At 55.3% G+C, this 19148-nt stretch overlaps 2 protein-coding genes across 2 annotated transcripts; both read right to left on the bottom strand.

Annotated features, from left to right (window-relative positions):
• Positions 1–4386: 4386 nt before the first annotated feature.
• On the bottom strand, positions 4387–12210 carry ECHS1 (enoyl-CoA hydratase, short chain 1). Its single transcript, XM_026494500.4, has 8 exons — positions 12055–12210; positions 10689–10886; positions 10026–10153; positions 9212–9311; positions 7959–8063; positions 7446–7565; positions 5939–6006; positions 4387–5094 (listed from the first exon to the last, which is right to left on the bottom strand). Exons 1-8 carry the CDS (start codon positions 12140–12142, stop codon positions 5029–5031), a joined length of 873 nt encoding a protein of 290 aa, XP_026350285.1. The 5' UTR covers positions 12143–12210; the 3' UTR covers positions 4387–5028.
• Positions 12211–13223: 1013 nt separating this feature from the next.
• LOC130543020 (uncharacterized) lies at positions 13224–19073 on the bottom strand. The gene is made up of 4 exons (XM_057308573.1): positions 19069–19073; positions 18353–18880; positions 16930–17013; positions 13224–13835 (listed from the first exon to the last, which is right to left on the bottom strand). The coding sequence occupies exons 1-4, from the start codon at positions 19071–19073 to the stop codon at positions 13607–13609; spliced, it is 846 nt and encodes a 281-aa protein (XP_057164556.1). The 3' UTR covers positions 13224–13606.
• Positions 19074–19148: the final 75 nt, after the last annotated feature.

Below are 19148 nucleotides of genomic sequence, written 5' to 3'. Positions count from 1 at the left end.
GGGTCCCCCGGCGGCGCCCCGAAGGGCTGGCCGCAGGGAGGGCTGCGGCTCGCCGGCGCTGGCCGGGTGCTGGGACCACCAACCCACCATACTGTGCTTTCCTGGTCGGGTGCCCCCACGTCCCTGCTGGCAGATGCCCACCCCTGCAGAGGCGCACCCCGCGGCCTCTGCGTGCCCCGCGCTGTGTCCAGGGCCGGGTCCTGGCTGGATGTGCAGCAGGCTGTCTTCCAAAAATGGTGGCACACCAGCTGCCATCCCGCAGTGCCGTGGGCACACCTCCTCCCTTCCCTTGAACCGGGTGGATCTTCGCGACTTCTTCAACCCAAAGGGTGTGCTGGAAATGGTGCTTCTGCGGGGAGGTCGTAGAAGGCCGTACGGCTTCCTCCTGACCCTCTCCTCAGGACGCTTGTCCAGGCAACCCAGACGCGGTCTTGGCAGGAAGCCTAGGGCACACAGAGAGCCTCCCTGTGGCTATTTTGGCCCTTAGCCCCAGCGAGGCCCAGTTGGTGGGTCTCACCCAGAGTGGGTGGTCGGTCAGGAGGTTCCAGCTGAGGACCTGGACATCGTGGGGTAAAGACAAGCTGACCCATACAGACTGTGAGAAAGAGTAACTGACAGCTGCTGCCTTAAGCTGCTAAATTTAGGAATCATTGGTTATGCGGCTATAGCTGACTGATGCAGGTGGCCAGCATGGATGCCAAGAGCCCTACTGACTGTCCTCGGCTCTCACTCTATGTCCGCTCTCTTCTGATCCGTCTCCCACACTCAGGCTGGAGGGCAGACAGCAGTGCAGGTGCCCACACGGGTGCTGGCCTGGTCATAAGCCTGCTTAAAGACCCACCAGCAAACCTCATTGCCCACCCTGCAGACGGGATCCTGTTCAGCGCCAGCTCGCCCAGAGCCCACGGCCAGGCTCTCTCCCTCTGGAGCCCACCTTCTACTTCATTCCCAACGGACTCATGGTTGTGTGGTCAGTGCTACTGTCATGGCTCCCAGCCCTGTGGTGACATGAAATGCTGGGAGGCCTGGCCGCTCCTCGGAAGGCTTTCACACAAAAGACAAGAAAGCCACAGCAAAAACTTGAAGAAGGTAAAGACGCCTCTGTGTTTCACCACTGGGCCCTGGAAACCCAGCTGCTCAAGGGAGCCACTTGGAAAGCAGCCCGACATCTAGCGGGGCCAGGAACACAGGGCCCTGGGCTGGCCTCACTGGGCAGAGTCGAGTCAGGAGCTGCCCAGGGCATGGGGGATGGGGAGGACAACAGGCCCTGCACCTGGGCCACCCAAGCGGCACAGGTGAGAAGGCAAGATTTCAACTTTAAAAACAAATCAAAATCCCAAACAACATGGGGTCAGAGGTCTATTAACTCAGAGGGGGTAGGAGCCTCTCTGTAGGGTTTGTGGCCCTGGGACAGTCCTTCTCAGGGTAGTCAGCAACACCATCACTCATGGCTAGGCCTGGAGCCAGGTCTCATTCGGCCAGGCCTAGGGGGTGGGCTCCTGTTCCTGCCGAGTTCTGGAGCCCAGAAAACCCTGTGAATACAGACCTCCGAGGCACACAGAGACTCCCATGTGCGGATTCAACATTTAACCATTTCTTGGCTTCTGGCTGAGCATGGCTAAGACAAGGGTGTCAAGACAAGTCTTTTATGGGCTCCTCAAAACTGGCTCTGCAGAACTCTGGGGCTCACTGCTCAAATTATAGAGGCCATTTGCCCAATTCATGTGAAAAATTAAGCCCAACTTTCAGGTTCCCTCCTTTGGATACCTCTGCTTGTTTCTTCTAGAATCTAGGATATGTTGTATGTCATCCAGCACAAACCCCCAGTTATGCATTCAGCTTTTTTTTTTTTTTTAAGATTTTTTACTTATTTATTTGAGAGAGAGACAGCAAGCATGAGCAGTGGGGGGAGCAGCAGAGGGAGAGGGAGAAGCACTCTCCGCTGCAGGGAGCTGGATGTGGGGCTCGATCCCGGGACCCTGAGATCGTGACCAGAGCCGAAGACAGACGCTTCACCACCTGAGCCACCCGGGCGTCCTGCATTCACCTTTAGTCAAGGAGCATTTCCACATCTATCACCGGGAAGAATGCCCAGTGTCTGGCAACCTACCCACAGGGAGAGCCCACACAATGTGACCCAGATCCCCTCGTACCTACTCCTGCGTAAGCACGTGTCACACACATGTCCCAGACCCGGAGGCTTATCTGCAAAGAATGACACAAGAACATGTAATCTAAGGTGTTCAGAGAGCCAAAGCTTTGCAGAAGATCATTTCAATTCTTTCTCAAATGCAGGTGGGTTTCTCCTTAGAGTTCAGCTCAGTTCCTGGTGGGGAGGGTACTCACTCCTGGCCCCACCCCAGCCCAATGATCTCGGCTGTGTTCCAGTCGCTGGACTACCTGCCCGCACCTTCCTGCAGGACAAAGTGGACAGGATGACAAACAGGTGCTCCCAGGGCACCACTGAGCTGGAGGGACAGTGGGCTCTCCAGGGAGGAGGGCTCCGGGGCGCAGCTCCTGGGCAAGCCAGGTACAGGTCTTACTTTGGAGTCTGTGCTCAGGCAGAGCCCTGCCCTGGGTTTATAAGCAGCACCCACCGTTGCCCTGAGAGGTGGGGCCGTCTCCATAGAGCAAGCGTGACGGGGTGAGGGATGGGGGTTGTGTGGCAGCCAGCAGGGCCTCTCCCCCTCACCTGGGCCCATCTGTTAGCCTGCAGCTGCTCTGCTGTACGCACCAGCACCAAGAGCCAGCTGGGACCCCACGATGCCAGCGCCCACCTGGAGAGATGCACATGTCCTGGCTTCACTTCAGAGGGTCTGAGGATGTTCTGAGGCTGGGGCCCCACCCTGGGACAGTAACAGCCCCCTTCACCATGAAGCCCTCCCAAGCAGGAGGATGAAGGTCTCTGATCCATGCTCCAGACTTTTGCTCAATGCCCCGGAGAGATGGAGGGTCTACAGCACTGGTGTAATAGCCCACGAATTCAGTGGCAGATGTTTGGTGGGGCAGAGGTGGCTTCCTGTAACCGGGGTCCCTTGGTCACCCAGTGCCCTGTGAGGTGTGATCCCGGGGACGCAGCTGGCCCACCAGAGTCTGAAGCCAGCAGAGGAAGCTTGCTGTGGAAATTCTGTCTCCCACAGCAAATGGCACGCCGTGTTACAACCCCGAGCACGGTTCTGCTGGGCACCAGGAACCGCTGATGCCTAGGAGACCACCCATTCCGGGGCCTCCCACAGTTCTGATCCCGGTCTGGGCATATGCAAACACCCTAGGGATTCGGACGTAAGCGTCAGTCCTGGAGACTCAGCCAGGCTGGCACTGAGAGGCACCAGAAAGGAGGTCCTGACTGCTGCTGATGGGCGGAGCAGGCAGGTCCCCACGGCGTGCAGCCCTGTTGCACCAGAGGCTCAGTTCTCGAAATCTTACAGATGTGCCCACACCGAAGCACAGGGGTCACGCACAGAATGGTCACTGTGGTGTTATCCACAACAGCTCCGTTAACAAGAAACTGGACGCAGCCGAGACATCCAACACCGTGGGAATAAACAGACGACGTTCCTGTATCGTCACGGATTTCAGGGCCATCGAGCGGAACGCTCACAGGAATAATACCGAGCAATGAAAAGAAAGCTCTGTGACCTGCTACGCCTGATGGAGCCTGGAAACGTTAAATTCAGACACGGAAGGAAGGTAGCCAAGCCAGCGTCAGGGCTGAGGGGCACCGAGGGTTAGTGCTTGACAGGGTCAGAGTCCGTCTGGAAGGACAAAGCAGCGCGGAGATGGATGGTGGGGATGGCTGCGAAGTCTCACTACGCTCAGTGCCGCCGAGCTGATTTAAAAATGGTCAAGATGGTGAGCTTTATGTTTCACACTTTACCACAATTGAGGGATGGTGGTCAAACAGAAGAGGGTGCCCCTGTGGGACCGGAGCAGAAGGTGACGGGTTAGCACACTGTGGACAAGTGTGGACGCACAATTCCATTTTTGTAAGAAAACAGCTATAGCCGTGTGTGTCTGCACATGCGCAGAATTATCTAGAAAGCTACATACCTGTTAACAGTGGTTACCCTGGGGGGGTGCCAGGGGACTGACTTTATGGGCTTCTGTTCTGTTCGACCGTGGTCACGCACAATGACAAAAGAGAAGTCTGAAGAGTGACGTGGTGTTTGCTTCCAGAGAAGAGAGGCACACTGGGGTTCACATGCCGCGTAGTCAGTAGCGCCTGCCCTCTGAGCGGTCACGTTCACTGGCTGTGGAACTGCACAGCGACCAGGCGGGGCACGCGCATCCATGTGAATGTGGCTCGCTATACACAGTGAGTGTTTGGCATAGAAGAATCTCTCAGTTCCTGAAATCAAGCAAAAACTTACACACGCCACCAACGGCTCACGAGCAGAATTTTTAAAGGTTTTTATTGATTCAAGAGTGAGCGAGCGAGTGCATGTGTACAAGTGGGAGAGGGGCAGAGAGAGAGAATCTGAAGCAGACTCTGTGCCAAGCACAGAGCCCAACGTGGGGCTCGATCCCACGACCCTGAGATCACGACCTGAGCCGAGAGTCAGTCACTTAACTGACTGAGCCACTCAGGCTCCCCTCAATACTTTTTTTTTAATATTTTATTTATTTATTTGACAGAGAGAGAGACAGCCAGCGAGAGAGGGAACACAGGCTGGGGGAGTGGGAGAGAAAGAAGCAGGCTCCCAGCGGAGGAGCCTGACGTGGGGCTCGATCCCATAACACCGGGACCATGCCCTGAGCCGAAGGCAGACGCCTAACCGCTGTGCCACCCAGGCGCCCCTCCCCTCATACTTTTTGATTAAGAAGAATCGTGTGAACACACTCGATACGGATTCTCATGGCTGCTGGGTGAAGACCGCCTGCCACCCAGGAGAGTGACAGCCCCCAGCACCAGGGATAAACTGCGTGTCACCTACACGGCCCTTTACAAGAGCAGCACTTATCTACCTCTAAGACGGTCAGACTCTAATTTGTCTGTAAGTAGAGGGTTCGAGGCAGAAGTAGAGGCGCTCACTGGTCTTTGAAGCTGGCCTTTCTCTTTTCCACAAACGCGGTCATCCCTTCTCTCCGATCTTCCTGGTGGGAAAGGGAACACAGGCAGAGATGGACGGGGCTCTGCAGAGCGCAGGGCTCTGCCTGAGTTTGCTCACAGTCTGGCAGGTTCCTCTGAAACTCGGATCTCCAGCGTGGGGAGCACAGGAAGGGTCCTGCATCAGGACTACCCGGAAACCTGGGAATAGCCTGGACTCCCTAACCACCTAGGGCTGGCCTGGAAATGGCATTTTTATATGCCCCTCCCAGCCCCCAGGTGTGATCATTCAGGAACCACTCATTTGTGTCAAAGTCTCACCCACAGAGAACCTCAGCTGTGCCTGTTTGGGTCATGCCCTAATTCATCACCTGGGTGTGTGCCATGTACACGCGCACACCTTTACTTCCGCAAGAGCCGAAGTCACGTCTAATGTCTCATGAAACACCTACACCAGACTTTCTGATACTAAGACATGGGTTTTAATGACTTACAAGAAGGCCTCCCTTTCAGCGACTGTCAAACCCTAGAAAACACTGATCTGAAGCGTCAGATAGCGGTATGAGAATACACACAGACTCCGTTCCAAGTAACTGGAATGATGTAGAAAATTATAGGCAGACGGAGTGCATTTCAATACAGGAGCTTGCTGTCTAAGGGTGCAACTCATCAGACCTTTTGTAACAGGAAGTCACCCTTCATTCTTGTGAACTTTTACACACTGTGCTCACTTGCAAAGATCATGCTTGTGGACAGAACACATGTGATCAGCTACAGGGAAAGCACACAGTCTGACCAAACAGAAACGGTGTTTGATGAAAAAGCCTACAAGGAGATTCCCAGTGATTTCTATGGCTGGACCACGTGTGTCTCCACTGAATGTTTACTCACGGTAGCAAAAGTTGAATAGAAGAGCTTCTTCTCCAGCTTGTTTCCCTCTGTTAATGTCATTTCAAAAGCTGAAAGAGAGAACCCCGAAGTTACGAACTCAGGTGTTAGAGGCGGGAACATGCAACCTTTTTTATGGGGCTAGGAAACATTCCCCACTGACCCACATCCGCCTTAATTTCATGGTGATTTAGACCGTAGCCTGGGAAGCACCCCCTCCCCAAATGCCCTGCCCTGGCGAGACTCCAGCAGAGCAACCCACTCGGAGCTTCACCCCGTGGCCCCAAGAAGAGAGGCCCGAGGAACGGAACCAAGGGTGCAATGGCTAACTCTGTCCAATCACAAGAGCATTTGAGAGGCTGCAGAATTACATCTGTTTTATTATTTTTTAGAAGATTTTATTTTGAGAGAGAGAACACGCGTGTGCATGAGCATGGGGAGAGCAGAGACGCAGGAGAGAGAGTCACAAGTTAAGTGCAGAACTGGACAGGGGGCTCAATATCGCAACCCTGAGATCATCGCCCGAGCCAAAACCAAGAGTCAGATGCTCAACGGACTGAGCCCTCCAGAATTAAGTATGCCTTAAAAAGCTTAAAAATGAAGGAGGAAAAAGGAATATGCCAGGACAGAGTCCCAGGTGGTAAGAATACCACTGCTCTGGGCCGTCCTTCCAGCGAAGGTGAAGTGTCTTCCTTGGTGAGCACCTGGGGTGACGGCAGGTGCCTCCGACTGTGGCCTCACCGGCCCTCTGCAAGAACAGCAGTGTCCACCTCTTAAGCGAGTGCTACCTACTCATCTTTGTGGATGCGTCACAAACATCAGCTTAGCCGACCAAGGCCGCAGCAGCCCGGGGGACGTGACTGCCTCCCTGCAGAAGGGCACAAGACCTGGAGCGGCTCAGCAACTACCCCGGGGCTCATGGCCTCCTCAACAGGCAGCCCGGCCCTGGGCAGTATTACCCCAGTGCTGAGCACAACCTGCTACATTAAGACCCCAGAAATTCTCAGGAGGGCTCAGAGCTGCTCTGCTGGTAGAGAGAGGACGGAGAGCGCAGAGCAATAAGGAGCAGCATGAACTCTGTCCCTGGTTCACACTGGTGTCCCGTGAGCCCACACGGCCACCAGGCTGCAAGCACAACTGCTGGCTGAGGAGAGGGGCATCTTCCACCAGGATCCAGGAGGTGAGCCGGGTTTACCAGGAGCCAGACTGGCTTTTCTTAAGGGACTGACTTGCCCTACCCAGCCATTTCCCTGCACCCTAGCGCCTGTCACTCTGTCCCTCAGGCTGGGCCCTTTCTTGGGTCCTGATACCAAGGACAACTCAGAACATTTCAGGAGAATCTGTGAGCCAGCAACCAAAGACCGGAACTCTAAAAAGAGCCAGAATCCCAATGTTAAGAATCCTCCCAACTTCTGTCCAGGGTGGGTTAAGATGCATCATTTAGAACCATAGCTCCTGACTGCTCCTGTGTCACCAGCCCTCAGAATCTCTCCTCCTGGCAGACCCGTACCTGCATTCACGGACTCTTTGGCCATTGCTGCTACGATTTTAGAATTGCTGGCAATTTTCTCTGCACACTGGATGGCTTCTTCGACCAGTCTCTCCACAGGAAAAATTTTGCTTACGAGACCTAAACACAAACAGGTAAATGACAAGTGCAAACAGCACTGGCTATGCCTCTCTGAGTCACGATGCCGCCCCTAGAGCTGGGGTCTTCTGGGGCCAACAAGGGGCTGCAGGGATGCAGGTGGGGCCTGCGTCCCTGAAGTGGGGCCATGAGGCTCTTTCAGACACACCAACAGGGAGGAAGAGCAGATCACCTGGGGCGGGGAAAGGGTGTGCCCACGAGGGTCTCGGAGATACCCCACTGCTGACTTAGGGCTTGGCATTTGTCCCCTGGGTTCTCAGGACACCCAAAATCACTGTGCTGATCACCCACGGGCACACCTGGATGCAGCCCCCTTCCCCCAACTCCACTCAGCTCCCCATGAGGGTGGCTCCATAGGGCAGCCCTGGCCCACACCTGCTTGCTTGGCATCCTGGGCAGAGATCCGGTCACCAGTGAGAACCATCTCCATGGCCAGTGACTTTCCAACAGCACGGGTCAGTCTCTGGGTGCCCCCTGCACCTGCAGGGGCAGAGGGCTACTGGTCATAGTTGGCTCGTGGCCGGTGCAAGCCCAGAGGGCATGGACACACTTCCAGCAAGTTCCGAGGGATGAAGATGGGCCCCTTGGGTGGGGCAGGTGGGTAGAAAGGAGGCAACCCAAGAAACAGCAGGGGAGGCTCCTTTCCACACTCAGGCCCCACGCCTGGCACATTGTGTACCCTGCGGCTTAGACCCTGGCCCAGCCCAACCTGGAGGGCAGCTGGGGTGTCCTCCAATTGTGGCCTGCCCCCCTCAGGGCTTGAAGCGAGAGCAACGGCTCTCTCCCTGGCCGCTCTGAGTGTGGCCTTCCGTCCCAGTGCCGGCCTGCACGCGCCCCGCTCACCCTCCCGCTCACTGACGCTCTGCAGCAGGAACAAGAGTGGTCTGCCCCATCGTCCGCTCCACAGTGAACCCCAGGCTGCCAGGGTGAGCCAAGGGGGCCACCTGACGGAGACACCCACAATCCAACAGACTCAGGCACTGCCTCAATGAAGCAGAGGCCTTGGGCCCTGGGATGGGAAGAGCAAAACGGACAGCGGAACACATATAGGGCTTTGCTCACTCTCAGCTGACACCAGGCACCCTCTTCTGACTGACAGCTGCTCAGCAGATGCCCTGGGCTCCTGGCTCTACATATAGGGTCTCTACCCTGTGAAGCCATAAGCCTGGAGCTCTCATCAGGTGGCCCCCTCGGGGCACAGAGCAATCACTGTTTGCCCATGGCTCCAGTTACCCTCCTTGTGGGGGATCTGATTCCCTGCTCTGCTGAACTTAGGGTCACAAGCAGGAATCACTGCAGTTATAATGCAGCATGTGGCCAGCCTTTCCTAACAGCATCTGACAAAGGATCCGGCAGTCATCAGAGCAGCCTGCATAGACCCGAGGCCCCCAGAGCCACTCTCTGAGTGCCGCTGTGTCCCCTGGGGCTTAGTGTGCTGGTCAGCAGAGGGAGCAATGGGCATAGCCAGGCGGCCGCCAGCCAGTGCTCATACCACAGCCAGGGTCCCTTGTCAGACGCAAGCTGCATACTTTTGTCTATTACTGGAAAAGCCCATGAGGTCCTGAGACATGGGCAGATTCTGGAGAATTACCTGGAGAGTTTACGCTAGAGATGTCATCACTCTTTACCTGGGATGGTTCCTAGTAGGATTTCCGGCTGTGCAAACTGGGCTTTTTCTCCAGCATAAATAATGTCACACATCATAGCGAGTTCGCAGCCACCACCAAGCTGCAAAACACGAGGCGCCACCAGGGGACCCAGTCAGAAATTCACTCCATTTGCTTATTTAAATTTCCCATCAAAATGAACACGGCCCAGGGTAGCAAAGACTAATAGAGATGCAAAGTTAGTTAAGTGTTTCCACAAGTTAGTTACAATTGGCTGATGCTGGCGACCGCCCTCTGTGAAGGACCCTACAGCAAACTCTTTCATCAGCTTTGGGGGCTCGACAGCCGCCACAGAGAGTTCGTGAACCAGCAGGCTCGACTGTGGTCCAGTGAACCTGAATGGCTGACCTCACCTTACCCACGGGGAGCTTCGTTAAATGATCACAAGCTGAGCTGCCCTCACCACATCGCTACGATCTGCCCCAGTGCCTCTGAGTGTCTATGTGCACAGAGCTCTCGAGGGTGGCAGAAGAGGTCAGCCTGCAGGTGCGGAGCAGGCTGGAGCCACTGAAACCATACAGAAAAACCAACGTGTGGCCTACAGCCTAGCAGAGGGGAGCTGTTCCCAGGAGTCACAGGGGCCGCGGGGAGGGCTGAGAACGGGAAAGCCAGCAGCGGAACACCCGCTAACGAAAGCTGCTGCTAGAGCGCCTCCTCTCTGCACGTCCTGGATCTGTGGTGTCACTCGGCAGGAACGGTGTCAGCCTCTTCAAAATAAAAATAAGTTATCTGATGCCTCCCAGCGCGCTGAGAGGAGACTTGGTCTGACACTCACAGCATAGCCATTGACAGCAGCTATGATCGGCTTCTTGATGTGGGTAAGTCGGTCCCAGTGGCTCAAGAACTTCCTGGAGTAACAGTCCTGGAATGTTTGGTTCTGCATCTCCTTGATATCGGCTCCAGCTGGGGGTGGAAACGAGTCCCAGTTACTAAAGAGCAGAGGCCGCACTATTGCTGCACCCCCAAACCAGCAGGGAGCTACGAGTGTGCACTGTGTGTAGGCAATGCGGGCTGCTGGGAATGGCCGACACAGGGCCCCACGGGCCACCTGGACAGAGCCGGGCAGCAGGGATAGCGGTGATGCAGTGTGTGTTGATGGAGGTGAATGCGGAGGGACTGCGGGACAGGAAACAGATGCAAGCTGGACTCGGAAGGCTGGGCTTATTCATCAGTCACTTAAGCCCTTGACAAACACACGGAACCTGATTGTCAAGGACCCAAATCACTTTGAATAATCTTATTTTGCTGGCAGAGCATGCATGAACGTTAAACAGGCAGAGTGACTCTTGTGTCTGTTTACACTATGTTTAAGTAAACCCCCAGTTATCCTAACTTTTCTAATGCTCCCACGCAGGTGTAAGTCTGTTCACAGTGCCACATGCTACAGTCAGACCGCCCCCTGCACACCTGGGCAACTGCCGCCACGCTGCCCACACACCTGCAAACGCCTTCTCCCCACCCGTGACGACGATGGCTCCCACAGCTGGATCCTCCTCGAAGGCCTCCAGGGCCTGGTTGAGCTCTATGATCAGGCCATCGCAGAGTGCGTTGAGTGCTTTGGGGCGGTTCAGCTGGATGAAGCCCACATTGCTGTTCTTCCCCTTCTTTTCTGCAATGATGTACTGAAAGCCAGCACCTGGGGGACGAAGGGGTTTCCATTCGTGTAGTCATCAGACCTGTCAGTGGACAGTGTTTCTGACATGTCCGCTGTCCAGTCCTCGGGCAGGAGCACACAGCTCTCGGCCTCACGGTAGACTTTGCACCACTTTCTACCTTCACAGAAGTTTGAACCTGTCCCAGAACGTGCACTACAGACACCCTGTGATTCAGCAGAAGCACGGGATGGGGAAATAGGCTCCTTCCACAAACAGCAGCTGGGTGAGGGAACAAACGGGGTGTGCACAGAACACAGTGGGAGGCACACACTGGGGAAAGGTGACCGCCATGGGCCGGAGGGGCAGGCTGCTGACTCGGGGGGGGGGGTCAGTATGGCCTTGGGAGGAAGAAAGGTAACCTCAGAAGCCACAGGTCTGTGTGTCTGCGAGCACCCACCCGGCGGGTCTGGTGAAATGCTTAGCAGCAGCGTGTCTGCAGCCCAGGAAACGATTGCTGATTGCAGGTCAGGACCCGCAGAAGGGGGTCATCAAAGGGAACTTAGGGTAAAATCAACACGCCCTGGTAGCTGGGCAGGTAAGTGGCTACCCAGGTGAGGGAGGCGGATGCAGCTCAGCGACAGGGCCAAGAGTTCCTCAAGAGCACTGCAGGAGGACCTGAGGGTTGAGTGGAGGACAGGCCCAGCCGGCTGCGGAGGCAGAGTCTGAAAAACGGACTTGGGCAAAGCAGTGGACGCGGGCAGGTCTGCGCAGGAGGCACTGCTGGACAGAACACGGGGTCTCCGCCAACTCCACAGGCCCCAACGGCACATTCTCGGAAAGTCCCGAAAACCCTGCAGAATCCCGCCACCACCAACCAAACTGAAATGGCCCGAGGTCTTAGCACTTACTCCTGAGTCCCCCCGAACTGAGCGGCCACTAGTAACCCCAGAAGTCAGCAAATGAGGCAGCAGGTGCTGGGAGGAGTGCCCAGCCGGCCAGCAGACGGGCAGGGCCGGGGCCCCGGGTGCACAGGGAGGAGTGGGAGGGCTGATGGGGTCAGGCCCCGGAGTGAGGTCCGGGCTCAGGCTGGTGGAGGGCGTGAGGTCCCGGGTGAGGCCGGGGGGGTGGTTCCAGGGGCGGCCAGAGGTCCGGGGGTCCCGGGTGCGGCCGTGATGCCGGACCCCCAAGCGCCCTCAGTCCCGCACTCACCGGAGGCGAAGGGGCGCAAGGTCGCGCAGCCGGGCCGGGGGCGCAGCGGGCCGCGGAGGCGGGACAGCATGGCGCGTAGGGCAGCCATGGCGCTGTGGGGACGGCTCGTCCTGCCCCGGGAGCCGCCCCCGACCGCACCAGTCAGGGCTCAGCCCGCCTCCGGGCCGGCGTCGCGCGACGGCGCAGGCATCGCGAGACCAGCGGGGCGGAAGGGGGCGTGGCGAGGCGGAGGGCGGGGCCGAGGGTCCGGGGGCGGAGGGCGGCTTGTGGGCCTCGGCGGGCTGAGGAGCGGGAGCGGGGTTCGGAGGGTCGGCCTTGTGCGGTGCCCTCAGCCCCGCGCCGGCCGTTGGCGACCCCGAGCCCTGGGGCCCTTACCTTCCCCGGAGACCCCCGGGCCTGCTGGCGCCTCTTGACCTTTGGCCTTCGGCCCTTACCCCCCACGTCCCGGGCTCGTCCCCCCCACTTCCGGGACGAAGGTCCCGGAGGCCGGGCTCTGGGCTGGACGCGGGGTCGCGGCTTGCGGAATCCAGCGGAATCCGCTCGGGGTCGTGTGGGGCGCCCCGCCCCCGCGGAGTCAGCGGAAACCGGGTTTGCGGGGTGCAAACGAGTCCCTGGCAGAAAGAAGCGCGCAGACGCGGAAAAGACAGTGGCAGCAAGGGGCGTGTGGGCGGCTCAGTCGGTGAAGCGTCTGCCTTGGCTTGGGGCTGGGATCGAGTCCTGCGTGCGGCTCCTTGCTCAGCGGGAGCCTGCTTGTGCGTGCTCGCTCACTCTGTCAAATAAATAAAAAGTCTTAAAAAAAAAAAAAAAAGACATAGGCAGCAAGACCCTACCTTTAGGACCATTAAGCACTGGGAATCCCTGAAATTTATGTATTCATAGGTCTAGACTCGGCATGCATGAAGCACCAGACTGGTTCTTTACATTGGCAACTAGAGAGCTATTGAACACTAGATTACCTACAGTTTTACTAAAGTAAGACTAAATTTTAACAATGCCATTTTAAATGTATTTAAATTATTTTGGTTATAACATGTAGGTGTTCAGCCATGTATTACCAGGCCTCCGTTTGAATTCTTGTTCAGGTCCTGCAAATAGTGGAGACAAAAGACAGATCATCTACGAATGAAAAGTAAAACTGACGTTTTCAAATAATAAAATTCAAAGCAGAATCGAATACTCAGCAAAGTTTATTTCAAGGCTGAGGGTTGAATAAAGACATTCTCATGCAAACAAACAGGTTACCAACCCTGTTTAAAGGAGACTATGTCAGGTGGGTTACACCACTGTGACAGGCACACACAATGAGATGGTTCCAGCATAAAAGACGTTTTCTAAACCCCAGGGCTGGTGTCCAGGAGAATAGCTGTTGTCTTCCATAAAGTTAGGGACAAAAGAACAAGTGGCAAAACAAATGTATTTGTATTAACCTTCAAAATAAAAGTCACTTATTTTACCAGCAAAAATGGGTTTATTTGGGAATAGCAGAGAATTGCAATTAGGAACATGCAAGCTATAGAAAAACCATGGGCCAGTCCAACAAAGGAGAGGAACTTTATCTTATGGAGAAGGAGGAGGACATTGGGAGGGATTGCTTTGAACTAAAGAGCAACAGTCCGAGGTGATAAGGGTTTCTTGGCTGCGGTGCAGGGTGGGCCGTTTTTTGTGGAGGATGCAATGTCGAGCTCTTCTGCTGGGGTCTATAATTCAGGTCTTCCTGTAATCCATATGGAGTGGTATGGCTCCCCCTTCTGGCCACCTGACTCCGTTTTCGTGAGGTTTCCCTTGATTAATTTTCATAATATATGTATATGTAAATTGGGCCTCAGCAAAATTAAAAACTTTTTGTGTTTTAAAGGACCCCATAGAAAGTGAAAGGACAACCCACAGAATGAGAGAAAATTTTTGCAAATCATGTATCTGGTAAGCTTCTTCTTTATAGAATATACAAAGGACATGTTCAACTCCGTAATAACAAAACCCAAACCATTAAAAAATGGGCAAAGGAGGGGCACCTGGCTGGCTCAGTTGGAAGGACATGTGACTCTTGATCTCAGGGTCATGAGTTTGAGCCCTATGTTGGGTGTAGAGATTACTAAAAAAAAAACAAAAAACAAAAAAAAACACAAACTTTTAAAAAAATGGGCAAAGGATTGGACAGAAATTTCTCCATTAAAGATATACAAATGGCCAATGCTCACACACAAAGGTGCTCAATATCATTAGTCACCAGGGAAATGCAAATCAAAACCACAACGAGATACCACTTCCTACGTACTAGAATGTCTATGACCAAAAGGACAATGGTAGTATTGGCGAGTATTGGAATACCTTCACTAGGGCCCACTGCTGGGTGGCCACTGGCAGATTATAAAGGGACAGGACAGCTGAAAACATGACATAGGGTAATTTCAAGGGTGATAGAACCAGTTGATGGGGCGAGGACAGTGACAGTGAAACCTGAAAATGGGGCGACAGCCTTGAGGCACTGCCAGCCACCTGGAGAAAGGGCCAGCATCTAGCCAGTTGGTCTGCCCAGAGTGGCCAAGGCCCATGCAAGGAGGCCTCCTTCACCAAGAACGAGCATGCAGATATGTCCCTCACAGTCCTACAGTCAGGTCCATGAAGGTGGCGCAGTGCAGCCTTGTCTGGGGCAGTGGGTGTGTCACTCGAGACTAACAGGCTCCAAACAGGCCACAGTAACCCACTTTTCTAGCCCTGCTTACAGGTGCTGCTTGCCACCAGACACTAAGGTCCAGGCCACAAGCCACGAGCCCCAAACGAGCTCCAGTAACCCAGTTTTGGACCAGCTGGATTCAGTTCAGACACTGTGCTAACCCTCCAGATGACCTCAGGATCATTACCATATCATTGTAATAACAAAAATACCCAGGGGTGCCTGGGTGGCCCGGCTTCGGCACAGGTCATGATCCAGGGGTCCTGGGATCAAGTCCAGGGTCAGGCTCCCTGCTCAGCGGGGAGTCTGCTTCTGCCTCTCCCTCTGCCTGCTGCTCTGCCCCTGCCCCCACCGTCAAATAAATAAATAAAATCTTAAAAAAACCCCAAACACCTACTCGTGCCCTGACAGATTCAACTGCGCCCATTTAAGGCAAAAAAAAGAGGTGGCAGTCTGATTCCAAGAAAGCCCTCTTCCTCTTCCCTAAAAAACCCCTAGTCAGCTTGCTTACCAGCCCTTTAATTATCCTAACCCCATATAACTCTGACCATGAGACCTAATCAGAAAGAAGATGCCTTTAGAGCATGAACTCCCCTTCTCCATTCTCTGGTCATTGAATAAATTACCAGCTTGCTATCAAATATGGTTTGGTTATTTGGCAAAGAGTCTTGAGTAGGAGAAGAACTGGCCACTGTGGTAACAGGTGGGCCGCTTGGGCTCCACCACCAGCTTGATTTCAGGGGTCACTGCAGCACCCTCACCATGGGCGTACCTGTGAGAAACCCAGAGACCAGCGGCCACTTTGCTGAGTTTGGGACCTCAAAGAATCTTTAATCTGTGGGCTGAAGTGTCCCCAGTGGTAGACCAGACATCTGGGACATTGACGACAGCCCAGTGACCCTGCTGACTGAACCCTGGGGGAACCAGATGGCATGCAGGGGAACCTCTGAGAAGGAAGCCCCCTGAGCCAGCGGCTTTGCTTCAGGTGCCAGAGCTGGGGGGTAAAGTTTCCCCCAAAGAGAGAGCTGTTCCTCCCAGCAAACAGGTGACACTAGGGGCAGGGTGACTGCACCCCAAACATACGTTTCATTGGACTCAGTCAGATTGCCTGAGACGTCAAGCTGAGTGACAAGGCCAGGCATCAGGCGGTCAGCTCTGTAAACTAGTCCCAGGCCCAGTGCTGCAGCCCACTCTGGGTCCCCATGACCGGTTTCCTCCCAGGGCTTTATGTCCCCACCTGGGGGCTGTGCAGCGGTCAGGTGCACGCCTTAGGACTCAGGGTGCACCTCGAGGGCCCAGCATGGTCTGATGAGTCTTGTCATCTAGGCGCTTTCCCTGTGTGACCATGACGCAAGCCCCGGGCAGGGGGCGGTGGCAGATGGTGCACCAGCCAGCTGTCCCGGAGCTGGGATGGGGTGCAGAGGGAAGAGTGTGTGTGTGTGGGGGGGGTTGTGGGGGGGCCCAGGGCCACCCACTCAGCAAGTGGCTGCACAAAAGCTGCTTTCCACCGTTGCGGTCCCCAGGACAGCAGGCCACTCCTGGCAGTCACTCATGGGCGCCTTGACCTGCTTGGTTGCCTGTATAACTAGCCACAGAAACTGTTCAGTATCAGGAGAGGGGTCAGCCTGTGGTCTGGGCAGTGCAAGAATTTTCAGACACCACTTCCCGCCCTATGGCAACACCTCTCCCAACATCATTTTTTTTTAAAGCACATGCATCCCTTGCATGTACATTTCATTGAGAATCACATATTTATATATATTTGTATGTCCATTTTCTGAATTCCACGAGGGCTGGGATTTGTCTCTTATTCCGGGATGAGTCCTCAGCACCTTGAATTATTTGAACAGGTCTTCTCATGTTTAAGAAGCTGTTAGATTATAGGCAGTGGCCCTGGTGCCATCGTGGCAGCAGCCTGGATATCTGTCTTTGCACAGAGGGATTCCAGAAGGAGGCACAGTTGGGGGTGGGTCTCCAGCACCCAGAATGCTCACCCTCCCCACTCCTGTCCACTCTTTGGCTTCAAAAATACTAGCAGCCAGACCTATATGCTGCAGGAAGGACACTGGGAGACTCTTACTGGGAGCCTGGCCAGCCCAAAGGAAGGACTTAGAGATACCGATGGGGTGGGGTTCCCCAATTAACAGCTCCCCACCCTGAGCACCCCGGAGTCAAGCTCAAATTCGATGAGCCCCACTTACAAAGCTGATATTTCCAAACAGCCTTCTGGCCTATTCCTCTTCATAAGCAAACAAACATTACCCGCCAGCATGTAAAGTGTCTTCCTGGAAGGTAGAAACAGAAGAAACAATTTGCAGCAACCCTACCAAGCAGGAGAACAACACTTCAACGTTTCTCATTCATATCCGCAGACATTGCTTCCTTGCTCTTGGAAATTAAACTCTATGACAGCAGAAAAAAAAAGCCTCATGGGGAGAAATCCTTCAGAAAGCCGAGCAACAGGTGAAGATGGAAAACAGGAGAGAATACATTGAACGTTCAAGGTTCGGTCTCAAACCCCTGACATCCTAAAATAGGAATTTTAGAAAGAGGTAACAGCAAATGGCGGACAAGTCATTCATGGAGACCATTGATTAGGGAAATAACCTAGGAAGAAGTTCCCAGGACTGAAGGACAGGAGTTTCCAGACTGAGTTCCCAACATAGGGAAAGAAAGTCCAGGCGCATGGAGGCACCGCACTGTGAAATTTCAACAGATGACCCTAAAACTGTGCAGAGAGGAGCAAACCTCCACTGTGGTAAACGGTCATCAATTCGAGTGCCTGTGAATTTCCTTCTTCTTTTTAAGATTTGAGAAAGCGAGAGCAAGAGCACGAGTGGGGGGATGGACAGAGGAAGAGGGACAAGCAGACCCCCTACTGAGGAGAGAGCCCAATGTAGGGCTCAGTGCCAGGACCCTGAGATCATGACTTGAGCTGAAAGTCAGATGCTTAATCCACTGAGCCATCCAGGTGCCCTTGCCTGTGAATTTCTTAACAGCACTCCTAGAAGGGAGGAGACGATGCCTTCACGGTCTGAAGGAAGAGGTCTCCAACCTAGAGTTCTATGCTTAGGCAAACTACAAATCAAATGTGAGGACGAAACCAGACATTTTCAGGTTTGCAGTATCACTAAAAAAATGATTTCCCAGCCACCTCTTTTCGGCTTCACCCAAATAGGTGAGTGAATCAAGAAAAAAAAATAGGTGGCTGAGGAGGGCCAGCACAGGGGGATAGAAGGGAATCCTCTGGGAGATGGAGAGGGGGAAACCCAGACAGAGAGACCATCTACCCAGACTGCCGCTGACTTAGGAGTGGTGGCTGAAGCCTGCAGAGCCTCCCGTCCCTGGCCACCCTCCCTGGCTGGAATAGGTGGCCACAGAAGGTCCACGGAAGCCTCCCAGTGGACCTAGCCCGTGCCTAAGAAGGAATGACGCGCCCTAGCGCCGTGTTGCAGGGAAGCCTCTTGGCAGAGGGCGGCAGCTTTCTAACCCTTCCAAGACAGTGGAGAGCAGACCTCCCTGAATTAGGGGAGCTCTCTAGAAAGGCCTGCATGCTGGCACATCCACTAAATGTCTCCTGGGGCGGGTGGGGAAGGGGGACATGCGAGAAAGTTCTTCACTTACCTTTTATCTCGAACTGTGTGTATAAACACCTGTGACCACACACAGAACAGTGTCGCCGCCGAGAGGCTGTTCCACAGCCTCACTTTGGACGTGCTAAGCTCTCCCTGTCCCACCCTGACAGCACGGCCACCCTCGAACTTCCAGCCATAGGCTCCACGAGGTCCCAAGGTGACGCACCTTCTGGTCGCCTTTGCCACGTCTCCCTCGGAAGGAGACACGAGCCGCCCGGCCGGCCGGCCCGCCCCATCCGCCCTCCATGGGGACACCCGCCCAGATCGCCCAGCAGCAGGGCCGCGGCGCCGGCCGTCGGCGGGACGTACACCTATGGGGCCACGCTCGCCCTCACCCTGCCCTGCAGCCCGCACGTGGGCCGCAACTCTAGGGGAAGCCCCAAACCCAGCCCAGAGGGTCACGTGGTGCGCCTGCCGCCGGGGCCTGGCCTCATCCCGCGCTCCTCGCTCCTCTCTCCACCTACCTGCCTGCGCCTCCAAGCCTCGCGGCCCCAGGCGCGCTCCCGCCGCTGGGCGCCTCCACCCGCCCCCCACTCCCCTATCGCTCCGCTCCAACTCCGCTCCTGCCTCCTCCAGCCCCCCAGCCCGTCCCCCACCTCGCCCCCTCCTCCCCTATCGCTCCTTCTCCAACTCCGCCCCTCCCATCCACCTCGAACCCTCGCCCCGCCCATCCACTTCCAGTCCCGCCCCGCCCCGCGCCCCCACCCCATCGCACCCCTGCCCCATCACTCCGCCTGCGGCACTGCGTCCACGTCCATCAGCCTGGAGCCCCCGCCCCGCCCCTC

The sequence above is a fragment of the Ursus arctos genome, unplaced genomic scaffold (genome assembly GCF_023065955.2).
Source record: "Ursus arctos isolate Adak ecotype North America unplaced genomic scaffold, UrsArc2.0 scaffold_7, whole genome shotgun sequence".
In the NCBI taxonomy this organism is placed as follows: Eukaryota; Metazoa; Chordata; class Mammalia; order Carnivora; family Ursidae; genus Ursus; species Ursus arctos.
The sequence above is the reverse complement of the archived record's forward strand: the minus strand, read 5'-3'. Positions and strand labels throughout refer to the sequence as shown.

Coding starts and splice junctions, on each gene's coding strand:
- LOC130543020 (XM_057308573.1), bottom strand. Junction 17,014..18,352: donor CACACAGTTCGAGATAAAAG/GTAAGTGAAGAA, acceptor TCTACCTTCCAG/GAAGACACTTTACATGCTGG. Junction 13,836..16,929: donor TGTTTGGAAATATCAGCTTT/GTAAGTGGGGCT, acceptor AAATTAATCAAG/GGAAACCTCACGAAAACGGA.
- ECHS1 (XM_026494500.4), bottom strand. CDS start 12,142: ATGGCTGCCCTACGCGCCATGCTGTCCCGCCTCCGCGGCCCGCTGCGC. Junction 9,312..10,025: donor CTGCTGTCAATGGCTATGCT/GTGAGTGTCAGA, acceptor CGTGTTTTGCAG/CTTGGTGGTGGCTGCGAACT. Junction 8,064..9,211: donor CCTACTAGGAACCATCCCAG/GTAAAGAGTGAT, acceptor CTGCCCCTGCAG/GTGCAGGGGGCACCCAGAGA.